The 27,260-nt window shown below is 51.8% G+C and overlaps 14 protein-coding genes across 14 annotated transcripts; 6 read left to right on the top strand and 8 right to left on the bottom strand.

The window, feature by feature from the left end:
• Positions 1–62: 62 nt before the first annotated feature.
• Positions 63–1,307, top strand: VTN77DRAFT_6928 (uncharacterized protein; the record flags this gene model as incomplete). The annotated part of the gene is made up of 2 exons (XM_069423260.1): positions 63–287; positions 345–1,307. 2 exons carry the CDS (start codon positions 63–65, stop codon positions 1,305–1,307), a joined length of 1,188 nt encoding a protein of 395 aa, XP_069275817.1.
• A 436-nt stretch (positions 1,308–1,743) lies between these two features.
• Positions 1,744–3,227, bottom strand: VTN77DRAFT_6927 (uncharacterized protein; the record flags this gene model as incomplete). The annotated part of the gene is made up of 7 exons (XM_069423259.1): positions 1,744–1,748; positions 1,823–2,054; positions 2,125–2,744; positions 2,799–2,825; positions 2,876–2,989; positions 3,063–3,098; positions 3,188–3,227. 7 exons carry the CDS (start codon positions 3,225–3,227, stop codon positions 1,744–1,746), a joined length of 1,074 nt encoding a protein of 357 aa, XP_069275816.1.
• Positions 3,228–5,598: 2,371 nt separating this feature from the next.
• VTN77DRAFT_6926 (uncharacterized protein) lies at positions 5,599–6,122 on the bottom strand (the record flags this gene model as incomplete). The annotated part of the gene is made up of 2 exons (XM_069423258.1): positions 5,599–5,739; positions 5,811–6,122. 2 exons carry the CDS (start codon positions 6,120–6,122, stop codon positions 5,599–5,601), a joined length of 453 nt encoding a protein of 150 aa, XP_069275815.1.
• A 1,933-nt stretch (positions 6,123–8,055) lies between these two features.
• On the bottom strand, positions 8,056–10,155 carry VTN77DRAFT_6925 (uncharacterized protein; the record flags this gene model as incomplete). Its single annotated transcript, XM_069423257.1, has 3 exons — positions 8,056–9,654; positions 9,954–10,076; positions 10,135–10,155. The coding sequence occupies 3 exons, from the start codon at positions 10,153–10,155 to the stop codon at positions 8,056–8,058; spliced, it is 1,743 nt and encodes a 580-aa protein (XP_069275814.1).
• Positions 10,156–11,967: 1,812 nt separating this feature from the next.
• On the bottom strand, positions 11,968–12,817 carry VTN77DRAFT_6924 (uncharacterized protein; the record flags this gene model as incomplete). The annotated part of the gene is made up of 4 exons (XM_069423256.1): positions 11,968–11,986; positions 12,046–12,354; positions 12,409–12,537; positions 12,606–12,817. 4 exons carry the CDS (start codon positions 12,815–12,817, stop codon positions 11,968–11,970), a joined length of 669 nt encoding a protein of 222 aa, XP_069275813.1.
• Positions 12,818–14,099: 1,282 nt separating this feature from the next.
• Positions 14,100–14,747, top strand: VTN77DRAFT_6923 (uncharacterized protein; the record flags this gene model as incomplete). Its single annotated transcript, XM_069423255.1, has 1 exon — positions 14,100–14,747. One exon carries the CDS (start codon positions 14,100–14,102, stop codon positions 14,745–14,747), a length of 648 nt encoding a protein of 215 aa, XP_069275812.1.
• A 216-nt stretch (positions 14,748–14,963) lies between these two features.
• On the top strand, positions 14,964–16,140 carry VTN77DRAFT_6922 (uncharacterized protein; the record flags this gene model as incomplete). The annotated part of the gene is made up of 2 exons (XM_069423254.1): positions 14,964–15,527; positions 15,592–16,140. The coding sequence occupies 2 exons, from the start codon at positions 14,964–14,966 to the stop codon at positions 16,138–16,140; spliced, it is 1,113 nt and encodes a 370-aa protein (XP_069275811.1).
• A 66-nt stretch (positions 16,141–16,206) lies between these two features.
• VTN77DRAFT_6921 (uncharacterized protein) lies at positions 16,207–17,265 on the top strand (the record flags this gene model as incomplete). Its single annotated transcript, XM_069423253.1, has 1 exon — positions 16,207–17,265. The coding sequence occupies one exon, from the start codon at positions 16,207–16,209 to the stop codon at positions 17,263–17,265; it is 1,059 nt and encodes a 352-aa protein (XP_069275810.1).
• A 1,126-nt stretch (positions 17,266–18,391) lies between these two features.
• Positions 18,392–18,983, bottom strand: VTN77DRAFT_6920 (uncharacterized protein; the record flags this gene model as incomplete). The annotated part of the gene is made up of 2 exons (XM_069423252.1): positions 18,392–18,454; positions 18,528–18,983. 2 exons carry the CDS (start codon positions 18,981–18,983, stop codon positions 18,392–18,394), a joined length of 519 nt encoding a protein of 172 aa, XP_069275809.1.
• Positions 18,984–19,511: 528 nt separating this feature from the next.
• Positions 19,512–20,055, bottom strand: VTN77DRAFT_6919 (uncharacterized protein; the record flags this gene model as incomplete). The annotated part of the gene is made up of 2 exons (XM_069423250.1): positions 19,512–19,790; positions 19,858–20,055. 2 exons carry the CDS (start codon positions 20,053–20,055, stop codon positions 19,512–19,514), a joined length of 477 nt encoding a protein of 158 aa, XP_069275808.1.
• A 791-nt stretch (positions 20,056–20,846) lies between these two features.
• On the top strand, positions 20,847–21,998 carry VTN77DRAFT_6918 (uncharacterized protein; the record flags this gene model as incomplete). The annotated part of the gene is made up of 2 exons (XM_069423249.1): positions 20,847–21,022; positions 21,086–21,998. The coding sequence occupies 2 exons, from the start codon at positions 20,847–20,849 to the stop codon at positions 21,996–21,998; spliced, it is 1,089 nt and encodes a 362-aa protein (XP_069275807.1).
• A 1,150-nt stretch (positions 21,999–23,148) lies between these two features.
• Positions 23,149–24,252, bottom strand: VTN77DRAFT_6917 (uncharacterized protein; the record flags this gene model as incomplete). Its single annotated transcript, XM_069423248.1, has 4 exons — positions 23,149–23,299; positions 23,358–23,483; positions 23,533–24,045; positions 24,113–24,252. The coding sequence occupies 4 exons, from the start codon at positions 24,250–24,252 to the stop codon at positions 23,149–23,151; spliced, it is 930 nt and encodes a 309-aa protein (XP_069275806.1).
• A 528-nt stretch (positions 24,253–24,780) lies between these two features.
• Positions 24,781–25,698, top strand: VTN77DRAFT_6916 (uncharacterized protein; the record flags this gene model as incomplete). The annotated part of the gene is made up of 5 exons (XM_069423247.1): positions 24,781–24,817; positions 24,868–24,913; positions 24,965–24,979; positions 25,048–25,323; positions 25,374–25,698. 5 exons carry the CDS (start codon positions 24,781–24,783, stop codon positions 25,696–25,698), a joined length of 699 nt encoding a protein of 232 aa, XP_069275805.1.
• Positions 25,699–25,783: 85 nt separating this feature from the next.
• VTN77DRAFT_6915 (uncharacterized protein) lies at positions 25,784–26,603 on the bottom strand (the record flags this gene model as incomplete). Its single annotated transcript, XM_069423246.1, has 2 exons — positions 25,784–25,867; positions 26,286–26,603. The coding sequence occupies 2 exons, from the start codon at positions 26,601–26,603 to the stop codon at positions 25,784–25,786; spliced, it is 402 nt and encodes a 133-aa protein (XP_069275804.1).
• Between the last annotated feature and the right edge of the window lie 657 nt (positions 26,604–27,260).

The raw sequence follows: 27,260 nt of genomic DNA, 5'->3' as shown, positions 1-27,260 counted from the left end.
TGATTGAGGCGACTTTCTTTCCTTTCCCCTTTCTTTCGTCTTTCCTGTATATATACTGTACAATGTCGTCGCCAACGACAACCACGGTCACGACTACCACGACGTCAACCTCGACGGCATCGGCCACTTGCGTGAGCATTCCGCCTGGCAAAGATGGCTATCTGCCACCAGAGGCCTGTGGGAACATCCTGTTTTATGTGCCCTCCTATGGGGCGGCGGTCTTCTTCGTCATCCTGTTTTCTATCACCATGATCGTGCATGGCGTGCAGATGTTTGCTTACAAGAAGGTATGTATATACACCCTTCAGAATGAAATGAGGTTTCAGCCAGTACTGACGACACAGAAATACTGCTGGGTCATCGTCATGGGCGCCGCCTGGGAACTGGTCGCGATGATATTCCGGGTGCTGCTGACCAAACACCAGAACAACACCACGTATAACACCTACAACCAGCTGCTCTTCCTGCTGGCGCCGCTGTGGATCAACGCCTTCCTGTACATGACGCTGGGCCGCATGCTCTGGTTCTTCGACGAGACGCAGCGCCTAGGCGGGCTGTCGCCACAGCGGTTCGGCACGGCCTTCGTCGCGCTCGACATCGTCTCCTTCATCGTGCAGGCTGCCGGCGCGTCGATCACCACGTCCTCCAACGTCTCGCAGAGCACCCTCGAGACGGGCATCCACATCTACATGGGCGGCATCGGGCTGCAGGAGTTCTTCATCCTGGGGTTCATCGGCCTGATGGTGACGCTGCATCGGCGACTGATCCAGCAGGAGCAGCGGGGGGTGCTGCTGCACCGGCTGCACAACGGCAGCTTGCCCTGGCGCTGGCTGTTCTACGGCATGTACTTCGCGCTGGTCATGATCACCGTGCGGATCATCTACCGCCTCGTCGAATACGCAGCCGGCACAACGGTCACCAACCCGCTGATCACGCACGAGGCGTACGAGTACGTGCTGGACGCGTTGCCCATGTTTCTCGCGCTGGCCGTCCTGAACTTCACCCACCCGGGCCGCATTATCAACGGGCCCGACGCCAGCTGGCCGCGTCTGAGCCGGCGCGAGAAGAAGGCGCTCAAGCAGCAGCGGAAGGCGGAGAAGGCTGCGCGGCGGATGTCACGACGAGCCAGTCAGAAGGACTGGAATAACAGCGACGTGGCGTTTGAGTCGTTACGGCCGGCTGAAGAGGGTGTTGTCGAGAATGACAGGCAGGAGTACAGCCAGGGATACGGTCAGGAGTACAGACAGGAGTACACGCAAGTATATGGACAGGAATATAGGCAGGACTACAGACAAGAACAACACTAGTCGTGCCATTCCTGCTGCTCCTGCATGGTAGGCCGCCTCGTTATGGATTCATGAATTTCGGATTTTTTTTGTTGGAGAAAGGATGAGTTTTATGAGTTTCCTTTTCACAGGATGACCAGCTGGACGGGATATACCCATTGTTTTTCTTTTTATTTTCTTTTCTTTCTTTCTTTTTTTTTTTTCGGGTATATAGATAGATAGGCGGGCAGGCAGGGAGGCATGATATGATACCTTACGAAAACAATAGAGAAAAAAAACAAAGGGATATATATATGAAATTCTTGTCTATCCTCGGATTCCTGCACTGGACTGTATCAGCTATCCAACTCTCTTTTTAATTCGAAACCAAACTACCATCAATTTATCCAAGGCGCGAGTTGATCAATCACATATACTCGCATATGGAGGCGATGACAGACAAATGGACCGGCTTCTTCTAGTCTAGTCTAGTTCGTCAGTTATCAGACACCGTTCCTCTTTAATACTGCAGCTACTGCAGCTTCATTTCGACTTACCCGCCAACGTCTCCGGGGGCACCCGTTGCACCCAGCCAAACGGATCCGGGTCAATGCCCCTCTGGATCGCCTTGAGCGCCCGCGACAGCCGCTGGCAGCGCGGCCCCGGCTCGGTGCCGTACTCGAACACGTCGCCCGTTGACTTGCGCGTGATGGAGCGGACGGGGACGATCATGGCGGCCGTGCCGACGGCGAGGACTTCGGTGAAAGCGCTGAGTTCGGTGAAGGGGATCTGAGGGGCCAGTCAGTCATACATGATGGCATGCGTACAGAATATATAGATAGATAGAAAGGAGACAAACCGGCCGGACTTCCACCCCCCACCCAAACGACCTCGCCAAGTCGAGCACACTCATGCTCGTCACGCTCTTCAGCACCGACTTGCTGTCCGGCACGACGAGGGTATATTTCTCGTCCTCCACCCTGATGCCGATGAAGCCAGACGTGCTGAACTCGTCGATCTCGGAGTGGGTGCGACTGTCCAGGTGCAGCGTGAGCGTGTACCCGTCGGCATGCGCCTGGTCACTCCATTTCAGCACCGGCGCATAGTTCCCGCCGACCTTGACGTGGCCTGTCCCGAGGGGGGCGGCGCGGTCGAACTCGTCCAGCACGAGCGCCTTGACCGGATTCACGCCGTGGTACGCCGTGAACGGCTGCGTGAAGACGCAGAACTTGTACCCGGGCCCTGCGGACACGGCGAAGAAGCCCTCAGACCCGAAGGCCAGCGGGCGCACGTACATGGCCGCCTCGCTGTCGTGCGGAGGGACGAATTCCGCATTGCGCGCCAGCGCCAGGTACACGCTCTGCAGGAACAGGTCTTCAGGAATGACGGGGATGGCGATGGCAGAGCAGGAGACCTGGAATCGTTTGGCGTGGTCGGCGGGGCGAAAGACGAGGATCTGGCCTTGAGGGTCGCGGAATGCTAGCAGTCTAGATTAGACGGAGAATAAAAAAAAAGGTGAGACAGAGAGAGTACCCTTCATCCCCTCAAACGCTTGTTGACCTGTTGAAAGCCATCAGCAGTGTACATTCCCTGGATCGGTCGAGACCAACCGTAGTTCAACCCGGGCGCCAACCCATGCACTCGCAGATACGGATCTTTGACAAACCGCGGGGCCGACCAGGTGCGAGTGGCAGTGTCGTAGTCGCATTCGACATGGCCGTTGACTGGTCATCATTCAGTCAGCTGCTGAGTCAAGAACGGGATGATAATGACGGTGATAGTTGCGGGGCTGCTTACCTTCCCTCACATGGCCAAAACCCAGCTTGTTCCATTCTGGGGGTCATTCAGTGTCAGCTGTGGACAGGAATCAAAAGCGAGAGAGAGAGAAAAGAAAAACCAGGTGATAATGGAGGAGACACAACCAATGGACTCCAGCGGGGGAGGAGGGAAGGCGGATGCCATGATGACAGCTTGCGGGGAGTGGAGCGTGGGGTAGAACTTTGAATCGTGAATGTCTATATATACTGAGTAGATGAACAACAATCAAGACATCATCGAGAACAAACAAGCAGACAAGAAGCAAGAAGAGAAGAGAAGCAGAAAAGATTTCTATCAGTCAACGTTGCTAGAGAGTCCAGATCTTCTGTCCCCCTTCACCGAGGCGTGTGACAATGCATCGTCCTGCGTTAGCTGGCGGCCTAACCGCGCGATTCCGTTCAGTGGTTATTTTTGGTAGTCGGATAGTACGGAGTATTTCCCTCATGACTCTTCATCTCTTGTATTAGAGCTTCCATGCTGCTGAGAATGGTCATCACTCCTTGGATAATGAATGGTTCGATGGCTGTTTTCGAACCTCCACTGTCCTGCTATGTTTCGATCCACACTCTGTACATACATAAGTATGTGCACGCATTAATTACATCGACTGCACGATGAGTTCTCTGTCACGTGCTTATTAGCCATAGATAGTACCTAGGTAGTGGCTTCTGCTTCTAAATATTAATAAGTTAAAATCAAACATACAATGATGCAACCTCGACTTAACTTCCACTTCAATTCCCACCTCTATATCGTCATCAATTGTATAGGATTCAGATAGAATCCTACGTACTCCACGACTCTTGACCCATCCAGATTCCAGACAGTGATCCAAATCAATATTAATTCAAATCAGGTTCTCATGCTCTCGCTTATAGGACCATACTATATAATTTATCGTCGAGGTGCATTTTGATTTTTAATTTTCTACTATACTTACCTGGTCCTTGCCGGGCTAGTTTGGATATAGTGTATCTAGTTTATTAATTTTCATCACCAGCCCAGCCATTTTGATCGAGATGAATTTCGCATGTACTTCTGTTCCCGTATTGTATCTCTCTCTTTATTTCTTTCTTCATTTTTTAAGCCTTTCTTGCTGTTCTAATATTGTTCTAATATGCTACTTGTCTGGTGTCAAGCTGAGTTGGCTTTCAGCATTTAATGCTACCTACCTACATGGCCAGCTATTATTTTAGACGGCGTCTCCATCTCCTCTAGTCAGAACAGTGATATCTCTCCTTTCAACCTAATTGTTCCTAGTTACTAGTCATGACTACATGCTACTTCATTTCGATTAAATAGACCGTCATGTCAGCGTTGTAATCACTGACAACTCTCTAGAACCCAGAACAGCCAAATGCTATACACAAGAGAGCAATGAAATGACGTTTTCGTCAGAGTATACTCCGTTTTTTTTTTCCTTATTTTTCTTATTTTTTTTCCCCTCTCTTCCACAAGATGGCTGAAAATGTATTTTTTCCATGCACCTCTTCCTGGGAGAGATGCAAATTATGTCCCTTCCTTCTGTGGGAAAGAAAAAAGATACCCTCAGACCAACAATGACTTCTTTATCAAGCTGACCTGACTTGACTTGACTTTGTGGCAGCAGGACCTTCACTGTACCCGGCCTCTTTATCTGACTTAACAGGGATTTGGCCTGAACCTCTCACTTTACCCGCTCCCTACCTTGAATCAAGAGACACGAGGGCGAGAATGCAGTTTCCCTGACTAACTTCCTTGACTGGCCTTACCTGGCTTGAATTGACTTGACCTCGGGCAGAAAAAGAACTCTCACTTTACCTGCTCTCTATATTGATGAAGAGACACGATGGCAAGAATGCGCTTTGTCCAACTAGCTTCCTTGACGAACCTGGCTGACTATCTGACTTGACAAGAGGGCAACTCTTGCTTTACCAGGCCCATGCACATGTGCTTTAAATGTGCAGAGCTGAGGTCAGTCTACCTATCGCATTTTCTTGTCTTTGCAGTCCTTGCAAGAATCTTACTGACTCGAAAAAAAAAGCACTTGCTAGCTCTTTTTCTGGCTTGATAGTCAGTCTTCGTCTCTTCACTGGCTTGTATAATTGGTGTATAAACGCCTTATTTCCTTACTTACTATGTGTTTTGTGTATTACTGTGGATTGGTATTGGTGATAGAAATGTTGTTTTTTTTTCCCTAAAAAATAATAAGAGAAGAAAAGAAGAAAAAGAAAAAAAAACAAAGACAAAAAAATCAAGTTTAGTAGTTCAGTCTATTCCATCTTGTCTATCCCGAAGTTTTGGTTTTTCTATTTACAAAGCTCCCATGTGTCTTTCCCCTTTGCTTTCCTTTAATATCGCCCAAAGAAAAAAGAAAAAGAAAAAGAGAAAGAAAGAGTACAGCAGACTCTTCCCAAAGAAAAGAAAGAGAAAGACAGTTAAAAATCAAACCAAAAAAAGGAAAAGGACAAAAAAAAAACCCAAAATCTACTCGACCAACAAACCAACCCTTCTAAATCCCATCCTTATCTATCTATTAAGATGACGTCGTTGTCCCATTTCCGTTGGAAGAAGAGTCCGAATCGTCCGAATCGTCCGAATCAGAGTCCGAAGAGCAGATGTTGTGCTCAGTGACGAAGTTCTCGAGCCCGTTGATGCAGGCAGCGCAGCCGCAGATCTGTATCAGTTGGTCGTTAGCTATCTACTTATGTCTCTCTGTGTCTCAGATTTCCTTGGGGGCTTGCTTACAACTTGCTCTCCTCCAGCCGCGCAACCCACGAGAGTAAGCGGATCAACGGTGGCGATACTGCCGGCGATGCAGGCGCTGGCGGCGATGACACCGGCACAGTCAAGGAAGTCGCAGCCACCTTGCTGGGCGGCGTAGACAATGGAGGTGGTTATGCCGGAGAGGCTGCTGGTGCTGCCGGAGTTGGTGCTGCCACTGCCGGTGCTGCCTTTGTCGCTGTCGTTGTTGGAACCACCCTTGATGCCTTTGGGCGCGGCCAGCGCGGTGGTAGCAGAGAGGATGGCGATGACGACGGCAGCGACGGAGACACGCATGTTGATGGATGAGAAGTGGCTTTTGAAAGAGAAATGAAGGGAAAGGCTTGTTTTGTGGTAGAGAGTGTGTTTTTTCGATTTCTTTGTTGATTGCTTGTTATGCTTGATGCTGATGAAACAGATTCATCCAGGCGAGGATTCAACGACCGTTTTATGGACGAAAGGTCGCTATCTCATGAGGGATCTTGATTCCCTTGCGATAGTCATCAAAACGGCCCCTTCCTTCCATCGGATATTTTCTTGAAACTGTTGTGTGTTTGCGCGCTATCCAGTCCAGATTCACCAAGAAGCTGGTGTCATGGCACCTCTTTTTGGCCGAATCTGCAACATTGGGGCCATCGAGAACCTCTCCCCAGCACAGACAGACGGGTTCTTTCCCCCAGCCGGGGGGGGGGGGGGGGGGGGGGGGGCGGAGATAGACTTGAATTGAAATGAGACGAGATGAGATAGGGAAGTAGTCCTAACTAATTAGAAAAATTTCCCCTGTTTCGACCCTGCCTGCAACGGGCCGAAGGATTGATCGGCAGGTACAGCGCCTAACGAGTAAATGATCTATTTGCAGTAATACAAATGGAAGAAACATGTTCATTTTTGCATGTTGAGAAGATTGCGGGCCTAAACCTAGGAAAGTCGTTGTCCACCGTACCTTAGTGCTCCCCCTAATTAAAGAAGAGAAAAGGGCCTCCACTAGATAAATAGATACCTTGAATTGAAAGCGGGGGCGACCACGCGACAGGGGAGGGCAATGTCAATACCAATGTCATTCAATCAATCAAAATCACCTACTTGATTGCGTTGCAATATTAGATCAGACCATTGATCGGGCCGGTTATCTACGGGATGCCGATCCTGAAAGGATCTTGAAGATCTTGGCGGGCCTCGCCCTGTTCTATGCCCCCAAGCACCAAGCAAGAAGCCCCAAGCGCCAGGCGGGTATATAATTAGAATACTCCGTACGGAGAATAATATGTGGGGAATTCAGCCCAACAACCGACCCACTACGGAGGATATATATTATATTATCGATGTCTGTCTCTGCCTGGAAATTGAATTGAATCCTGGACATCAATCCATTGTAACGTATGTACTCTGTACCTAACTTCGGTAATATGCAATTTTAATACCCCGGATTCTCAAGTTCAACCATGGAAAGTTGCTGGCTGGTTCCCGCGGATGGCGTTGCTTAGCGTCCGTTGGATCTTCATGGCATCCATGGATCAGAATAGGTTCGGAGTCCGTCAATTGATAGTTAAACTAGTAATACCAAGAAAGAGAAGAGACAAAGATGGAAGAGAAGCAAGACAGGGGACTTGTTAACTATGTGTACAGGAGGTATCTACCTAAGGTAGGGAGATACCCAGGTACTCCGTATGCCTCTCTATTATTTCTTGTATGTAATAAACAAACTGCAAGAAGCAAGAACACTGGCTGCATAATGAATGGCAAATCGGATCATACCAATTCTATTTATTATCCTGGCTGCTGGTGGTATTGTATGCCTCTAGGAAAGTTGGTCAGAGTCAATCGATCAGGGTAAATAGAATAAATTCTACTCAAGAAATGTTGATAAGATCAATAATAACTTGCAGATACAGTGAGTCAGTCAGTCAGTACATGCATGGGACGCGTACAATTGTAACAGTCCAGTAAATCAATCAGTCCTCACTCAGAAAGAACATGTAGAAAATTCTGCCAGCGCCTCGCTCAATCGATCAAACAGAAAATCATTGATATCCACTGAATGCAAGCAAAATCAAATCCTACCATAACATGGCTCAAGAACACACCATCATAAAAGGCAAAAAACACAGTTGTACATCCATTTTCCAGTCCGTTTTCCAGTACAGGAAGCGACATTTTGATGCACACACATCGTCATGTCAACTCTCGTAGATAGCCAAACTCCATTGCAAGCATAAGAAGATCATGTCAACTAGTCAGCTAGAAAAACAACCACCTCGCCCCGATCATTCCTCTTCAGCCGCAGAGTCCGCCACAGCTCCTTCTGCTCCTCATACTTCCGCTCCCGGTCAGACAGGCTCCGACCTCGTCCTCGTCCGTCGTCGTCGCGCTCCTCTGGCCAGTCCCGGTGCAGCCGCTTCAGCACCTTGTGCACCGAGCACCCGCGTTGACTCTCCGGTCCCTTCGTGACCAGCGACAGGAATCGGCTCGCCTTCTCGCGTTTGAGCTCCTCGTCCGACAGCTTGCTATGGCGGTAGACGATGATCTTGCGGTTGTCGTCGTCACCACCCGGCGAGCCGTCACGGTCGTCCGGATGGTATTCGATCGCCTTCAGCCGGCGAGCCTGCTCGTAGTGGCCATCTCCGTTGCTGATCTTCCGCTTCGACTTGTGCGATTCCGACGTGCCGTTGCTGACATGTCGCACGCGCGTCTTCTTCGAACGGCGAACATGCATCACCGCGCCACCATGCTTCTCCCCTTCATCGGAAGAGCTGCGCCGCGTCCGGACGAGCGCCTTGGACGACGGCTCCGTGGCGCTGCCGCTGCTGCCGGATACCGCTGAGCCCCCACCAAGATACGAGATGATGCGGCCCGCACGACCCTTCATCGAGATCCCCAGGCCAGTGTCGCCGTTGCTCGTCGCCTTCTCGCCCCGACGGGTGCGTTTGAGCGGCGACTGCGGGTCCTGCTCATCGTTGGTATGGTCCTCGTACTCGGAAGACATCGACCTCTCATCGCGGAGCATCCGGTCCAAGCCTCCCGTCAAGCCGGAATGGTTCAGCGTCGGGGTGCCTGCGTTGTTCTGCACGCTCGACGGAGCATCCATCATGGGCGTGTCCTCCTCGTATCGTGCGTTAGCCGCGGCGACGTCAAGCTCCTCGACATGGCCGCGCTTCCGTTTCTTGTCGCTGGTTGTCCCATTCATTCCGTTCTTCTCGCCAGGATCCGGTGAACGGCGTCCATCATCCTTCTTGCGACGGCTCTTGTCCTTGTTCTTCTTCGGCACAGGGGTCATAAAATCCATGGACACGTTGGAGGTCTGGTTTGGATATAGAGACGGCTTGATGGGTTCTGCGCCGTACGAGAAGCCATTCTCCTCGTACGCGATATCGTATTGCTTCTCTTCGTCATCCACGTCGGTGTCGACCCGGGCGAGCGCCTTGCTCGGCTCGAAAACGGATGGCGCGCCGTCGACCATTTTCATCTGCTCCTTGGATCCACCCAGTGACACTCGCGACGCATTCGGGGTTGGGTCCGTGACGAGGAAGTCGAAGACGTTGACTTTATTTTCTCCGGGGGCAGCCACTGTTGTCGATGGGGGTTCGGTGGTCGCGGCAGGCGGAGGAGTCGGGGCCGGTGGAGGAGGTTGCTTCGATTGGGGATCGTCTGCATCAGGAGCGTCTTCCACGTAGGGGTGGCGAGGTTTGTTGTTCTTGGAGCTTTGGGCGTCGTTGTTTTTGGCATTCGAGTTGTCAGCTGCCTTGGGCTGCTGCTGCTGCTGCTGCTTCTGCTTCTTCGGTTTCTCCTTATATAGGGCACCCTGGTATTTCTGTTCCTCAGTCATGCATGACTGCACGAAGGATCGTTAGCCTCATCCAATGGAGTCTGGCTAGGTCGAAAAGCAAAATCTGAACCCAACAGCGCATCATGCCAGGTACGGCAGCTCTAGACCCTCTCGCAACACCAATCGGGTAACAATCGGGCGCAATGGGCATCAAGTTGCAGCTAGACTAGTCGGGTAGGCTTGCGATGCTTCCACTGCCAAATAGCCTCTAAGCAAGAAGGTCATTTTACACCACCGTTCATCGCGTGCGCTGAATGTTGCAAAGAAAAAAGACCAGCCATGACTAAACAGAACAGTTGTCGTACCGTATGCGCTCTGTAATCCGTGCCCTGGAAGGTGACCATGCAATCGATGCAGGTAAAGTAGGCGCCGCGACATCGCCCGCGATGAGGATCCAGCTTCTTCTTGGTGAGGACATCGCCGCACGCCTATGCGAGAAGGTCAGCAATTACGCGTTGATGTTTTGCTTTGATGCAACCAACTCACCTCGCATTGGAACGACACCATGGTCGCCCCGTTGTAACAAAAACAAGCTCGGTACTAAGCCTTGATTATCGACACCGGTTCTCAGGCGCCAGCGCAGGTTGCCCCGGGCAGTTGGGCCGCCAGGCAGACGAGTCAGCGGAAGCGGCGCTGCGAGTCGAAGAGAGTCAAATAACGAGAAATCGATTGGGATAACAACAGTATTAGTGAGGCAGTTGTCAGATGTGGATTCCTTGCCCAATGCAGGGGGAGAAAAGAAAAGTGATGCCGGCAAGATGAGGCAGGCGGTCAAAAAACGAATAATGAAAATTACGACGCGGCTTGGCGAGTGTAAATTCAGGCAGAAAACTCGAAAGTTAGATAGAAGTGGGGAGCAAATCTTTTAAGGCCTGAGGTCTTTTTCCGACTCACGTCTCCTTTTTTTTTCTTTTTTCTCTTACCCCGTCTGGAGCGCGTCTTCGTGTTTATTCTTTTTTTGGCGCGTAAAATAATTGGAATCGAACGGAGGGGAACTGCATGCGGCGCTAGTCCTGTTTCAGGGCGCCGGCTCTGCCTTGCGGAGGGGCAGGGCTCTTGCCCTACTGAAGCAACGCGATCAAACGCGGGGAAAAGGATAAGAGCCGATCACGGCACAAGCAGAAGAGATCAAGGGTGATCGAATGATTCAAATTGCTGTCCCTCTTAAGAGAAATCGAGTATACAGGATTGTCGCCGAGAGGAGCAGGCGCGACCTGCCGTGTTTACTTTTTGTAGCCCCCTGGGGCCATCAGCCATCAGCCATCAGACCGTGTCGGAGGTTTTGTGTACGCGACACCTGAGACTGCCCTCCACCAACCAGAGCTGCTCGCAAATAAAGAACTAACAGCATCCTGGCCAACCTCGACGGTGCCCGGGAGGACACCTGGTTCGTTACGAGAGTCAGGAGACAAGATACATGGCCTCGTGCGGCAATCACCCAACCACCTGTGCGCAGACTCACCCCCCTCCATCCGGTTATTGGCCCGTGACAGGACGAGAGGAGAGTTGGTGCGGCGGGCTGACGATCAGGCTAACTGGCGTGCGATATAATAAGAACACCCTGCAGCTGTGCCCGGCGTCTACGATGATGATCGCAATATATCCCCACTGTCCAGAGAAAGGAGCATACGTATTTCTTCCCTTGATGGCGCGTTTCTATCGCTGTCAATATGGCAGAATACGGAGCATCAACTACAGTAGATAAAGATTCTACCTCGTATAGATCGCGATGGCGGGCGATATCCTGTCTTGGCAGTGTCAAGTGATCGTTGCACGTGAAAGCAACCAACTAATGGCGCCCTGGTGGTGTCCGCAGATTGCATTGTTACCCAAATTCCTGTCCTCTATCCCTTTACAAAGCTGTCATATCCAGTCGCGAACCCTGTCATAGGCTGGGAATAGAAGACCGGCAAATCTGCCGCGCACATCGTCGGGAAGCCGCTTCGCTCGTCAAGCGCTCCGATGCAGACTATCGCGAGTCATGGGACCAATGGCCCTCTGGCGAATGCGGGCAGTTCCTCATCCAGCATAGAGTACACCTCCATTATCTCACCCCATCTGGAATCAGGCCCTAACCTCTGAAGCTAAATCGAGCTACCATAGAAGAGGGTGTAGGGGTCAATTCTTGGATGCGTGCTCGGTATCAACCTCCGAGAAAGAGAAAGAGAGGGGGGCACCAGTCCCGCGCTTTGGGTGCCTGACATGGTCCGCCAGGGCTTCTCCAGCCATCCTGCAGCTGAAATGTGGCAAGGGTGGTACTCTGTTCTGACCGAATCACGAGAATCAAGACATGCAGTAAATCAACTATTATCTTTCTTTCTATCCACCCCGTGTAAGACTATGACGGTTAGTCAGTTATCCATGCCGGGCGACAGACGGCAGAAGGGCCCGACTCACGGTTCCTTGGTGATCTCCACGGCAAGGCTCGTATCCTTAGCTCCTGCATCGGCTTGTTTTCTTCCTCCGACACCGCCCGTCTTGTCACCCTCATCGCCCGATTTCGCCGATGACTGGGTCTCGTCCTCGTCTTCCGCGCACCCGCAGTCGTAGTAGTCGCCCAGCTTATTGCAGTCAAAGATGGGTTTGTTCAGCATCTGGTTGACCTCGTTGTGGATGAAACAGGCCCATCCAGCCGCAGCATTGCGCGACGAGACTTGGGGAGGGTATTTCTTCAGGTGTGCTTGAAAGTGAGATGCGCATTCGCCGCTGGCGACGGAATTAGTCTCCAAGTCCACCGTACAGTGTGAGGCCTCCGCCTACCATGGATATAATCGCGCAAATAGATAGACGAAGGAGCGAAGCGCCTCCTGCTCCTGCTCCGTGGGGTTTTCGGGGTATCGCGCCATCATTGTATGAAAGAACTTCCACGTGGCCCGACCCAGCTCCGCTCTGTGAGGTAATCCCGCCCATCAGCGTGTTGTGCTTCAATTGCACGAGGATGACTGCAGCCGGCTTACTTGGCAGTCTCATTTCCCAATTTCGGCATCACCACGGTGCCCTTCAGAATGTCATCTTCGATCACGAAGTTGGTCGAGGCTTTCTCGAGATGTCCAGGAGCGCGTTTCGCCGGACTGGGCGGACCTTCGGGATGAAGGAAAATGAGGTAGACGAGGAAGAAAACGGCAATGGCACTGAAGAGGAGGAGACGTGTGGTCGGACGGGCCGCCATGCTCGCTGACTTGGCTGGTGTAGAGAAAAGGGGCGAGAGGAGACAATTGGAAGGAATAATTACACAGAATTGGGAACCATCAAACAAAGAAATTAAAAAGAAAAAAAATGCCAAGAAAAGAGCGACAATATAACAACTCGACTAGAGTACAAGAAGAGGGGGAAAGAGAGAGGTACAAAGGTAACCAGCTGGGATAATCTTGGGATGAGATGATAAGTTACGGAGTACGGATGGTTCCTACACGTGGTGTAGCTTAGTCATTCCCTCACGTGGTGTCTTCCAGCTCCTGCCTTCTTGTCTACCACCAGAATAAGTGGGTTCATTTCTCAAAAACAAACATTGCTTACAGAAGTTGTTCCCGCGGAGGCTTCTACCTTTGTCTGGTTCATATTGTTGAATTTAAACTTGGCGGAGAACTGATTCTACTGTTCAGTCAGTTTCACTGAAATTGAAACTAAAATATATATTTTGTGCTACCGCAGCACCTCCATTGGTGTTGGTGTTAGTTTCTCACCACATCACAGGCCAATGGCTCATTTATCTGATCGAAGCCTTCCATGCTCTCAAAGGTGGCATGCTCTGCTTGCTGACCTCTGAAGCAGTTCATTTGCAATATCTCCAGGGGCTCCAATGGACAGCACAGAATGCGGGGAAATTAGCGGACCGGGGAATATCCGGAGTACTCCATACGCTAATCATGAAATTTAGTTGCTGATGCTTTGAATCTGTTGTCAAGTCGAGGAGTGGAATTCTATGGTCTTCCATGCCCCATTTCTTGCGTGTACACTGACTTCACGCTTTGCATGTATGATTCTTCCTGCAGGTTTCCAAGGCACGGATTTTGGTGGACATCGTTCGAATTTCCGGTAGAGCTATACTCCGTATGGCGGCCAGGCGGACCGAAGGTTTAGACGTCACCCCGACAATGGCGAACTAAGCTTGCCAATTCCTGGGGTACTCCATCCGGAAAGCTTGTTTCTTGTCAATTTAGCCTAAAACAATATTTTGTGGGGAAACACACCGCTATCTTGATCGGATATACCTCGACACATGGCCCAGATGACGTATCCTTGGGTCGGAATTGGTAATATAGAGAGGTGCAATTTTTCCGCAAAAAGGAGAGGTGAACTGGGCCGGGACCCTCGTGGTGAACGAAGATGTCAATTCTACCAGACGTCCGTGCCGATGAACCGGCTGCCTATTTAAAGGGATCTGCGCTCGCGGGTTTGAATTACCCCTGGGAAGGTTGACTTCAGAAGAGGGGAGTCTTCATTGTGTGAAGATGATTCTCTCGAGTCTCATCGTGGGGTGCTTCTCCCTATGGGGGACAGCACATGCCCTTGGACAACAGCCTGTCATTGCTTTCAACTACAGTCAAGGAAACCTGAAGCTGGCAGGCCCAGGGACCCCAGCTGGAACGATTCTTCTTGATTCAGCCGACTGGCCCGCAGTCTTAAGAGCAGCCGGTGACCTTGCTGCAGACTTTGGACGTGTTACTGGAACAAACCTGACAAAGACAGTGATCAATGGCACCGTAGCGTCGTCAGCAGTATCGAATAACGGTCCCGTCATCATTGCCGGCACCATTGGCAACTCCAGTCTCATCAATTTCTTGGTGCAGTCTGGCAAAATCGATGTCTCCGCGACCGAGGGCCAATGGGAGGCATTCCAGACCGAAATCGTGGACAATCCTATCCCAGGCATATCTCAGGCGTTGGTCATCAGTGGCAGCGACAAGCGCGGAACCATCTACGGGCTGTACGACATTTCGGAACAGATTGGGGTGTCTCCATGGTACTGGTTCGCCGATGTGGCGCCGGCCCAGCACCAGGAGATCTACGCGTTGAACACGAAGAAAGTCCAGGGCTCGCCATCGGTCAAATATCGTGGCTTCTTCATCAACGACGAGGCGCCTGCCTTGACCAACTAGGTCGAAGATAACTATCCACCTTCCGATCCACCCTCCAATGGGCCTGGTTTCAACGCCGACTTCTACGCACACGTGTTCGAACTGCTGTTGCGGCTGAGAGCCAACTACCTGTGGCCGGCAGAATGGCAGAATATCTTTGCGCTCGACGATACACGCAATTTCCCTACAGCGGAATTGTATGGTGTGGTCATTGGAACCAGCCACACGGAGCCCCTGATGCGGTGGACTCTGGAGCAGAGCTTGCTTCTCCAGGGCCCATGGAATTGGGTCACGAATTCGAAAAACGTCTATGAGTTCCTGCAAGAAGGCGTCGAGAGGTCAAAGAATTACGAGGTCATCTATACCATGGGTATGAGAGGTCTCGGTGACACGGCGTCACCCACGCTCAATGCCTCGGTCCTCGCGCAAGTCGTCGCCGCGGAAGAGCAAATCCTCGCCGATGTCTTCAACACGACGAATATCTCGTGGATCCCGCAGATGTGGTGTCTCTACAAGGAAGTGGGCGGCTACTACGAGGATGGACTGCGTGTAGCGGACGACATCACCCTACTGTGGGCAGATGATAACTGGGGGAACATCGAGCGGCTGCCGATTGGCAATGAGACGGCACGGTCTGGCGGTGCTGGCGTTTATTACCACTTCGACTACGTCGGGGACCCCCAGGACTACAAGTGGATCAACACCATTTCGTTGCAGAAAACATGGGAACAGATGCATCTCGCTTACGAACGTCAGGCAAGGCGGATTTGGATCGTGAATGTTGGGGACATAAAAGGATTGGTGTGTAGCCCTCCATTGTAGTGATCGCGAAACGATCGTATATACTGACGAGATGACTCGCCAGGAAATCCCAACAAGCCACTTCTTAGACTTGGCCTACGACACACCGCTCTGGTCTGACCCAGATAGCACCAGCCGGTGGCTCAACCTCTGGGCTACTCGTGAATTTGGGGCGGCGGTTGCCGGGAAGGTCGCGGATATAGTCAACAGATACGGACAGTACGCCGCCAGACGCAAGTTCGAGCTCATCACGCCGAGTACTTTTAGTCTCATCAACTACAACGAGGCTGACAGGGTGGTGAGTGAGTGGGAGGCTCTTGTCCGCGATGCTCAGGAGGTGTATCGTGGACTCAGCGAGGCTGCCAAGCCATCGTTCTTTGAGCTTGTATTGCAGCCCTGCATGGCCGGCCATATCGTAACCGAGATCCATGTCACGGCAGCGAAGAATAATCTTTATGCAGCTCAAAGACGGACAAGCACGAATGCAATGGCAGACAAGGCTATGAAGCTGTTCAAAGATGACCATGACTTGACGGTTGCGTATCACAAGCTGCTGAATGGCAAGTGGAACCATATCATGGACCAGACGCATTTGGGCTACCTTTACTGGTGAGCATTTCACTGTCATGATGCATCACTTGCTGACTGAACTCGCTGATGCTGGTATAGGCAGCAGCCGATGAGAAACACTCTTCCTCCGCTGCAGTACGCTCAACTGCTGGAGGATAGTCTGGCAGGCCCAATGGGCATTTCCGTCGAGGGGAGCAATGCCTCCGTTCCTGGAGACGATCAATACCACGCTTTGTCGAGCGATGTCCTGACCTTGCCACCCATCGATCCATACGGGCCGGCGGCGCGCTGGATTGACATCTACTCTCGCGCAACGGAAAGCTTCCCGTTCCAGATCACACCGAACGTCTCCTGGGTGAAAGTGACACCGTCGTCCGGCTTCATCTACGTGTATAAAAACGGAAGCACCACTGATCTTCGCGTGAACGTCTCCGTTGACTGGGACAACGCTCCTCTCGGGTCGAGTCTTGTATCGCTCAACATCACCATCCCGAACGGCACCTACCCGACTGGGGACTGGGGGCACTTCTACTCGCCGCCAGTGGTCCAGCTTCCTGTGAACAAGACAGTCGTGCCATCGTCATTCCACGGGTTTGTCGAGTCGGACGGAGTTGTTAGCATCGAGGCGCAGCACGCGACGCGCAACACGTCCACGGCAAACGTTTCCTACGCCGTGATCCCGGGATACGGACGGACGCTGTCGGGCGTCACCTTGCTGCCCGTCAACGCGCCCTCGCAAGAGGCGCCCTCCTCTCCCCGACTGGAGTACGACATGTACCTCTTCAGCCCAGCGGCCAACGGCAGCACGGTCAACATCACGCTGTACTTGGGGCCATCTCTGAACGTCGACCCGGACCGACCTCTGCGATACGCGCTGTCCTTCGACGACGACGACAACTTCCAGACGGTGCAATACGTCCCGAGCACGGTGCTAGGCACGTATCCAGCGGACTGGCCGACGGCCGTGTCGAACAACGTCTGGACATCGAAGACGTCGTACCTCATCCGGGGGTTTAACGGCAACAGCAGCGACACCGAGGGGACGGGATCGGCGCACACGCTTAAGCTCTGGGCGCTGGAGCCGGGCGTGGTGTTTGAGAAGATTGTCATTGATTTTGGCGGGGAGCGGCATAGTTATCTTGGGCCGCCGGAAAGTCGGATTGTCTAGCAACATGTATGCTGAGGAGATGTTGATGGAGATGATGATGATGATGTAACTATTTATTTTGGCTGACTAAGAGCTGGAACTGGAACTAGTACCTCTAATGGAAGCTGGCGAATTAGAAGCATTACAAGCAGATTTATTTATTAATGAATTTGATGAATAGTAGTAGCTGATAGCAATGAGAAGAATGAATTCTTCAAACCAATTATTATTATTTTTTTTCTCTTTTAAAGAGCACGCGATCCGTCCGTGCATCAGACTTTGCCTCTCGTCAAAGAAGATCATATCGCAATCAAATCCATCCATCCATCCATCCATCAATCAATCCATCAAGAATACCCAGGATTATCAATGTGACCACCACTAGCCCTCGTCCCCCTCCTCCTCCTCCTCCTCACCACCCTCTCCTGCACCAAAGCATCCACCCCCTCCGAAGAACTCGTGATAATCCCCACCCCAAAATCCACATCCCAATAAACGCCCACATTCTCCTCTCCCTCCGGCGCGCGCCGCGATAACCGGCCCGCGATGACTTTCCGGTTGAGGTTGGTGAACAGGACGATCTTGCTGCTTGCGGTGGAGCGTCGCGGTGGATGGAGACTTTTGTGAAGCGCTCGCATTGGCGCTGGCGATCGTGCTCGTGCTCGTGCTCGTGCTCGGTGGGGCTGGGGTTGAGGTTGATGGTTAGGTTTCGGTTTTAGCGGGTGGGGGTTTTTGACGATGATGAGGATGGCGACGAGGATGATGGGGAGGGGTTTGATGGGCAGGTGCGTGTTTGCCGATTGCTATAGACGAGTCTCAGACAGAACGGGTTGGTGCTGTAGCCTATTACCTCTGTCAGAGTCGGATGACCGGGTTGGCCTTGTTTCTGACTGTTGTTGCTGTTGCTGTTGCTGTAGTTGTAGAAGAGGAAATAGCTCAGATAGTTCCCTGCAGACTGCAGCTCCGGATACGGCCGGGCGTTTTGTGGCGAGTGGATGAATTGCGCATCGTTGAGATTGAGATCCGCTGGGGGGAGGTCGGGGCGCCAGAGGCGGGTTGTGCGGAGGCAGGCGTGTTGCTGTATCTGTTTCTGCTGCTGTTCCTGTTCTTGTTCTTGTCCCTGCAGGGCTAAGCGCTGGGAGCAGTGCTAGCTGCTGCTGAGGGAATGTCCAGAGGGCATGATTGACCCGATTGCTATGATTTTGGTTTCCTGGCGAGAAAGCGGCTAGTTAGCTTTCAGAGAGAGAGAGAAGAGATACCGGTCGTAGACAGGTAGTTCTTACATCCATCATAGCACAAAGCGTGACATCCTGCTCGGGACTATCCTTGTAATACACCATCCCAACAGCGGGTTCAATTGCTTGCTTGACTCGCTTGCTTGGGGGTGACTTATTCTTATTAAACTTGTGGGAGGTGTTTTTCATGGCCATTGTCACTGGCGTCTCCGGACATATCCATCGCGATGGCTGTTTGCCAGGATAGAGGAGCTTTATCTGTCGGATTCCAATCTCGTCGATCAGCACCATCATGCCGCGGAGCTCGCGATTCACGTCCATCGTAATGCAGGTTTCGCTGGAATTTGTCGTGTCGTTCAGATAGTACCCTAAAGTGTGTAGACCGGGAAGGACGACGATGCCGCTGAGGACAAACAGGCTGTTCTTCTCCCCCTCCTGATCCTTCTGCTCCTCCTGCTCGTCCGGACCTTTCTGTCCTTCTCTATGGAAATACAAGCATACCATACTGACTTACTTCGGCTGGGAGATCTGTTGTACAGCGGTGTCGAAACGATGCGCGCCGCGCCACTTGAGGCACACGTCCCAGTCGGCGATATAAGTGGATGGTCTCCTCCTCCCTCCAACAGCAAGGAAATAATTCTCCTTGATAATCTGTAGACGCTTGATTATCTTGGCGCGATTTTTAAGTGCAAGTGCATCCTTCCGGGCAAGATATTTCTGAGCCTTGAAGTAAAGCGTCTGAAAATCGATCTTGTTTTAAGGATAGTCTTCGACCTCGACGAATAGTTCAGCAGGGAGGACTGCTTTCCAGAAGGACGCCGGCAGCCGCAGGTTATGCAAGTCGAGAAAATTTCGAAGATCCTTCTTGTCGAGACGCGCGAGGATCATGTATATTACGTCGCAGGGCAGGATCATCAGTGCGCTGCGCATCGGCGAGGACGCCGTCTCCTGCCGCTCCTCCCTGACGATACGGCTGCGCATGATCTTCCTGATCGGCTCGCATTCCATAGGGTCTGTTTTCTGCTGTCATTTTTACGAATGCCTGCGCGGAGCGGACTTCAGGCTCTGCACCGCCAGCGGCATCTCGGCTCGTTGGATCGGCCCGAGCGTCGCTTCCAGCAGATGCCAACAGCTCGTATGGACGTAACATCCAGGGGCTTCATCGATGCTCCGCTTGTTGGAGGAGAAGACGTTCGGCGGCGCCTGCAGACAGATGATCCCGGGCTGAAGGATCTCCATTTGGCGATCCGGGTTGGACGTGGTTGCAGTAGCTGCTGCATCAGACAAAGTACTGTCCTGCTTGAAGTAATCCTAGATTTCATCTCATCAGCAAGCAAGCACATACGAGAGCAGAAAAAAAATAAGAGTGCAAACAAACATAGCTTCTACGATAAGATCCCTTCGTATTTCTCGCTGAGCTTTCCCTGTCAAACGACGAGAACGAACTGGGGTCATCGTCTAGAATTCGCGGGATGCCGTGCGCGATATACCGGGGATTCTTCACCTCGACTGTCATACTATTGTGCAGGAAGTTCCCGCAAATGCGGCACGAGTCATCTGTCGGTTCCTTGGACATTGTGAATGAGATATTCCAAATGAAGCAACGCTATATCGGTGGTAGTAGAGAACATGATGCTGTCGTCGACTCATTGTAAATGTGGCATGGAATGAGGCACCAAAAGTCTCAGGTCAAGGTGTAATCGGTCTGTCAGAGACAGTCTTGGGAAGTTTGCCGAGTTTTCTGCATCCCTTGGTCAACAAAGGTTGACACAATGTTGACCCTAAGAAGCCTAAATAGGTATCTCGCGAGGAAAGCGCTTGGAACGACACATTCTGGCCGTGATATCCACTGATCTGTTCCTTCGACTTGTTGGTTCTACGGAGAAAATTCTCTCATATTTATGGCGCGCAAATGACCATACATCTCATGTCCAGCGAGAAGCTGTTCGTTAGCAGTAATACTGGTCGCGAAGAGACAATGATCAGGCAACAGGGCCATGGACAGTACGGTAAGGCAACGTGTTCAGTCGAAGCTGGAGTATCACTGCCTAGAGGGAAAAAGTTTGGGACGTGTCAACCAGGGAAGACTTCTCCACAAACCAGCTCTTTGTAGCAAGCTGGGGTTTTTTTTTTCAGCAGCACGTGTAGGCGATAATCAAAACACTTCTGGTTGGCTTTTCTGAATAATAACATCAGACGTTGATTTAGTTAGGGTTCTGTCAGGCCGGCGGAAGGCAACCAACCAACCACCGGAGGCGCCCAACCGGAGCAGAGACTGCGGGCGCGGAGAAGTCAATTGAATCGCTCTTAGTGACTCCATACTTTAACCTCTTTTTATCTCTGATCACTCCTCCTAGACAGCACGCCATGTCGTCCCTCCGATCCCCTCGATTCCACAGCCTCTTCAGGGGCAACTCGCGCCTGTGCCGGGTGCAGCAGAAACGATGGGCGCAGGTACACGACGTGCGCTTCCTCGCCACCCATCGCGATCCTGACCACGTCCTGGAGAAGTACAAGGAGAAGCTGCAGCGGAAGGCAAAGGAGTGAGCTTTACTTCCTTACATTGATTGTCGCAATCGACTGACTGACTGACATTTGTTTCTCAGGGAGGGCCACGATTCAATCGAGAAGTTGAAAGAAGCCTACAAGGATAAGATCTCGGAGTACCGCCGCCAGGCGTCTGCCATTCCTGAGGCTGTTTCTGTTGCACGCAGTGCAGAGTCGAAATCTGCGTCAGCACCACCTCCGGCGCTATCTTCTTCTTCTTCCTCCTCCTCCCCCTCCTCCTCATCTTCAGCCGTAGCTGCAGCCGCAAAAGCCACGACCGGAACACCAGGCATCAAGCCGCTCAGCGCGTACCTCGACATCGAAAAGATCCTCACGCTGCCACAAAAGGAGATCGAGACGCTATGGCGTCTACGCCACGCGAACAACCCGCACTCCATCTGCGCCGTTATCCCGCTCGACACGTACCAGCGCATGGCGGCGGCGGCGCGGTCGCATCCGCAGTTTATTCTGCCGCTGCCGAGGCAGGCGCAGATCGCGACGGATAATAATAATAATAATGATGGTGGTAAAGATGGCCAGGAACAATCTGCCGCAGGCGCCGATATCCACTTCTTGCAATGGGGCTTCCATCCTCCTGCCACCCCAGCAGTGCCGAAACCGTCGTCGACGACGACGCCGACGCCAACGGCAAACACACACACCTCCACCATCGCCTTCACGCATCTCGCAGCCTACAAGCTGCACGGCGAATACGCTCAGCCCCACACAACAGTGACGCACCACCTGGACCTCGCCGACGAAAAGGGCCTCGTGCTCATGCACGGCCAGGTGGTGCCGGACCGGGGCGTGTCGGTGTCCGAGGCAAGCTGGCTGGTCAGCTGTGTGCAGCGGTTCTACGACTTTGGTGGCCAGGGGAGCGGCCGCAAGGGAGAGTTGCTGAGGATGTTTACGAGAGGGGATGTTGAGGGGTTCAGGGTGGAGGAGTTGATGGAGGAGGCGGAGAGGATTTGATTTAACCATTTTTCTTGAGGAACGATAGATATATTATATACCGTGTTCATGTACTGTATGTGTACTATACTATACTATAGGAATGAGATGAATGAATGCTACACTACTACATAGCACTGGGCAGGTGTAGAGCGTACATAAGTAACCACGTAACCCCATATATATATCTGATCTGTTGCAGACCCGGCCAAAAAGAGGCACCATGACACCAGCTTCTTGGTGAAGCCGAACCAGGTATCGGCTGCGCCAACATGACCATATTATATATTACAACCACGTTTGACACTAATTGACACTACACATTAACATGACATAAAAAGACATTTTCATTTTTGCCTGTTTTATGAGCCTCCGTACCGTACCTGGGTAGAAAAAAAAAGGAAGAGAAAAAAGACAAAAAGACACTCCATTATGTGGCAGGCAGTCAGTCTCTCATGACCTTGACCTTGACCTTGACCCTTTTACCTGTTGTGCCTGATCTGATGCGTCGCACCGTAGATACATCCATGTGGCAAAAAAGAAAAAAAAAGAAAAAAAAGAAAAGAAAAGAAAAGGAAAAGGGAGGAGAGAGAGGCAGACACGCCCATAACAGCAAACAGCAGGAACGGCAGGAACAGCAGGAACAGCAGGAAAGTACTCCGAAAAGAAAGCGCAAGAAAGAAAGCAAGCACAGTCACTGCCATGTCATAAATTAAATGAACAAATTAAATTAGGACTGCAAGGTTTTATAAGTACAGTAGAATGTCCATGTCCACTTCCATGTCCACTTCCAGGTTCAAATCCAGATCCAGTCAAGGTCCGGTCAAGGTCGAGTCCAGTCCAGTCCAGTCCAGTCAAGACAAGACGACACAAGATCTGCCCTCTGCTTCTGCTTCTGAGGAGATCAAATAAATCACATTCCGGTTTCAGGCAGAAAATCCCCAATACAATCCCAATACAGTACAATCGAATCGTATTCTGCGATGATAGGTATGCAGGCCTTCTGTCCCAGGGGTATCTTCTTTGATGCATTTGGTGTCGATAGGAGGGGGATAGATAGAAAAACACGAAGGTGAAGGTGAAGGTGATGCGAACGCCGAAAGGAGGGTATGTATGGGAATACAGTAGAGCGATACGATATGCAAGATGAGGAAAGAAGAAAGGTCGCCTCCTAGTCAACGACATACTCCATGACAAAGGCATGGATGTACTCGAAATAACCCGGCTCGGCGACGCTGTCGTTGTGGCCCCCGTTCGGGAGCTCTCGCCACACCTTCTGCGGAGATTTACATAGAGCGTATAGTTGGGACATGTGGGATGGTCTGGAAGATGTTAGTCTAGTCGTAACAGAAGAATATCATCTTCCAGGGTCTAACATACGGAACAATCTCGTCTTTCAATCCACTGAGGAAAAGTATCGGAACCTCTGTGATCTTTGGGAGAATATCTTCGCTGGGCCAGTATTGATGACACAGGCGCGCGATATAGCGGGCTGGCGGAAAGACACTAGCAGTAGTCAGCTTCTGCTCAGCTTCTGTCTTATGTCTGTACATACGCTGGGATCATCTTCCGAATGCAGAGGAAGGTGTTCTCCAGGATCAGCCCCGCTATATCCCCTTGCTCCTGGTTGTTTGCAACAAGGTTGATAGCTACCGCCCCGCCCAGACTCTGTCCATACACCAAGATCTTCGTCTTCTTCGTCTCAGGCCGTTGGCGGAGATAGTCGAGTGCCGTCTGCGCGTCGATCTTCAGGCCAGCTTCATTGGGTACTCCCGTCGACAAGCCATATCCGCGATATTCGAGCATCAGAACGTTGCAACCAACCGTTTCGACAAGCACTTTGGCAATGGGGATCCGATGGCCGATGTTCCCAGCGTTTCCGTGGAACATCAAGATCGTAATTTCGCGCGCAAAGCGTTTGTTCGCTGGACGGATAAACAGAGCATTAAGTGATTCGCCGTCTGGCGTAGGAATCTGCAGATCTTCGTAGTCGGTGATTCCGAATTGGGTGGGCTTGGGGACGTTGGTGCGAGCATCCACCGGCACATTGCGAGGGTAGATCAGTTCACTAGATCGTGTCAGTCTGCCGTCTTTCAACTCAAAGTGAATCCAGCTGAGCCAAAGGTCGAGCGTACTTCTGCTTGAAATACAACAGCCCACTGGCAAGCACCGCCATGCCGGACGAAGCTAGCACCGGCAGTCGCAGATATTGGACGGCGCTGCCTGCCATTGCGGCGATATTCCACGACGGGGAGGGCGGCGGAGATTCAGCCATGGTATGCAAACACTGATAGCCAAGAAGATCTGGTGAGCGAACTTCTTTGATCTGATGAGTTTATCGCATTGCGGGGTGTACCCGCGGAGAGCCCCGGCCGAGCAGCGCGTAATCAGCTATGAGAATGATCGGTGTTCTCCAAGATCGAGATGGAGATGAAGCGGCAAGTAGAAGCAGATTGAGTTTGCCCCGCGACTTAACAAGATAGAGGATGCCTCAGATGGCGGGATTGGTTAAGTAAGGATCGAGCTGACTTCGAATTAGATAGGAATGCAGGTGACGGACGCCTTGATGTCGTCGACTTGTCGATAGGGGACGAGGAGCTGTCCAATCAGAATGGCTGTATTCTCACCGCCTTGAGCTACAGCTTCGCCGCCTACGCGTTGTTCGTCTGCCTCACATCACATCACAAGCTCACTGACCCTCCCACCTTGGACCTCTCCTCTTTCCTCCAGCCTTTTCATTTCTTCACAGTCTGTGATACAGAGAACTTTACGAGATTACGACTACAGACTTCTGGTTTTCAAAATGATCAACTACGGGACCACGGGCATGCTAGGAGAGGGTGAGGAGCACTGCAATCGAGCAAGGGAATTCCCACTGATGATACTTCAGATGGCATTCACATTGATATGAATCACTTGAAGAATGGGGAAGTCAAGTACGTGTCAGCCGTCAAGTTTGGATACATCCGTTACTAACTGTCTTGCAGCCTCGGAACCTCTATGTGAGTGCGGTCCTCCAGCTACTTTTCAACTACTTTCGTGCTTCGTTCCAAATATTAACATCCACCAGCATGGCCATAAATTTCAAAGACGGCGTCATCCTCGGAGCGGACAGTCGGACAACAACCGGTGCCTACATCGCGAACCGAGTGACGGACAAACTGACGCAGGTCCACGACACGATCTGGTGCTGCCGATCCGGATCCGCCGCCGACACTCAAGCTGTCGCAGACATCGTCTCATACCATCTGGGCATGTATGGCATCGTGAACGATGAGCCCCCCACGACCCAGACCGCTGCGGCGCTTTTCCAGGAGCTATGTTATGAGAACAAGGACCTGCTGAGGTTAGTAGACCTCTCTCGCTAATCACGTCAGGGCTAACAAATCTCGACAGTGCGGGCATCATTATTGCGGGTTATGATAAGCGACACGGCGGTCAGGTGTACTCGATCCCTCTGGGTGGATCTCTGCACAAGCAACCGTATGCCATCGGCGGGTCCGGGTCGACCTACATCTACGGCTACTGCGATGCCCACTGGAAGGAGGGCATGACGGAGGAGGAGGGCGTCGAATTTGTGAAGAACGCGCTGCGAGAGGCCATCAAATGGGACGGCAGCTCCGGTGGTGTGATCCGGCTGGTGGTGTTGACGGCCAAGGGAGCGGTGCGACATCTGTACCTGCCGGATAATGGGTACACAGGGCCTGGGGCTGCTAGGTAGATGTACTAATACGATTTCTTCTCTCACTCTTCTAGTTGACGAAAATCTGCATTTGGATGGTTGAGAAGACAACGGGCAGTAGAGTTCATTCTGTTGCATTGACACTGGAAGCCTGGGGCACCGCATCTTGCAGTTTGATACCTGTCTCTATATCGGACATGACAAGTCTCTGGCAGTTAGCTAGCTTGGAAGCAGAAATGCGTCGAGTCCGAATTCAGGCGGCTGTCTTATTGCGAGCTACTGGCCGCGTGGAAATAGAAGCAATGGTGCAATGGTCAGGTGCGAACCGTGCGATTGGTATCCGTCATCTTGTGTTCCAAGATTGATGGCCATCCCCGCGATTCTGTCTCCACGGTCTGAGGCTTGTCGATCAATCGATAAGAGATTCCCAACCCCTCCAGTTCCACATTGTCGGATCACACAATTCCCTTGAAATGGACTTCGTATTGGATTTGCCGTAGAGTAGTCGTACAACAAGCGTGTGCCCAGGTAGACCAGAGCAAGTGCAGAAACGTAGGACAACTGTATTCTGTCCAGGAGGTGCTAGAGTAATTAGTCAATTGGAGATGACTGCCTCGCGTGCTCACCGTCTTGCGCATCGGAGCTAGAAGGATGGCATGCTTCGAGGACCGCCAGTCCAGGCCCTTGTGATAGTCCTCAGCGCGTGGAGATTGCGGTGTATGACGACGTTTAACGACCGTTCTATGCGCCAGGGGAGATCCCAACGCGGGAATCATGATGGCTCCCTCCGCCACCTGCGCAGCCCGAGCGTCGTCATTCGCCAGCCACGCTGCAGTCACCTGAGGCCATCTCCCTCTTCCCCGAACTAGGAAGACCGTTATCCGTAATCCTAAATCCTGGCTTCCACCACAGACCAGACGCGTCTCAACGACAGGAGAGACCATTTTTTCTCTCCTTTTCAATTGTTCTGAAGCCTTGGTTGGTATTGATATCAATCGCTTCCTTACATCTCCAATCGGACTCCTTTGCCCTGAACCAATGGACGCGGCGACGACTAACTAATGGTACATCCATAGCATCTGTTCTATACCTTGCAGCCGTTTTGCTCGATGACGAACTGCAGCTCGATCTAGAATTTACTGACAATCGATTGACTGCGCTCTCAATTGACGCTGGTTGTATTCCGGAGGAGGGAATTGGTTAGGTTACACCAGTGCCATCATACGCGAACGACAGACAGCTGCTCCTTCTTGGGCAGCAGCAGCCACCAGTCAGGGCGCTGGACGGATTGCTGGGAAGGGGCTTCATTGTCGTTCTCGACTGCATTCGACTGATCGACGAGACGAGTCGACCGTGGCATCACGCATGATACCGTCGCCGGGAAACAGGAAGTAAAGAGACCTGTTGTCTGACACGCAATGCCCTGTGGTGGTTCTTCTGCAGCTTCTGTTGTGACGTTTTCTCTTCCGAGCGGGACCAGCCTGTTGCCGCCCCTCCTCACAACCAACTAAGCCTCCTCCATCCGGAAACTACTTAGCTACCTGACTACCTAACTGCCCACTCTCCTCCCTCTGCGTCCTGCGTGTCTGTCCTCGATAAGC

The sequence above is a fragment of the Rasamsonia byssochlamydoides genome (assembly GCF_041956645.1).
Source record: "Rasamsonia byssochlamydoides strain NRRL 3658 unplaced genomic scaffold VTN77scaffold_54, whole genome shotgun sequence".
In the NCBI taxonomy this organism is placed as follows: Eukaryota; Fungi; Ascomycota; class Eurotiomycetes; order Eurotiales; family Trichocomaceae; genus Rasamsonia; species Rasamsonia byssochlamydoides.
This window is presented reverse-complemented; position numbering and strand designations above follow the sequence as displayed.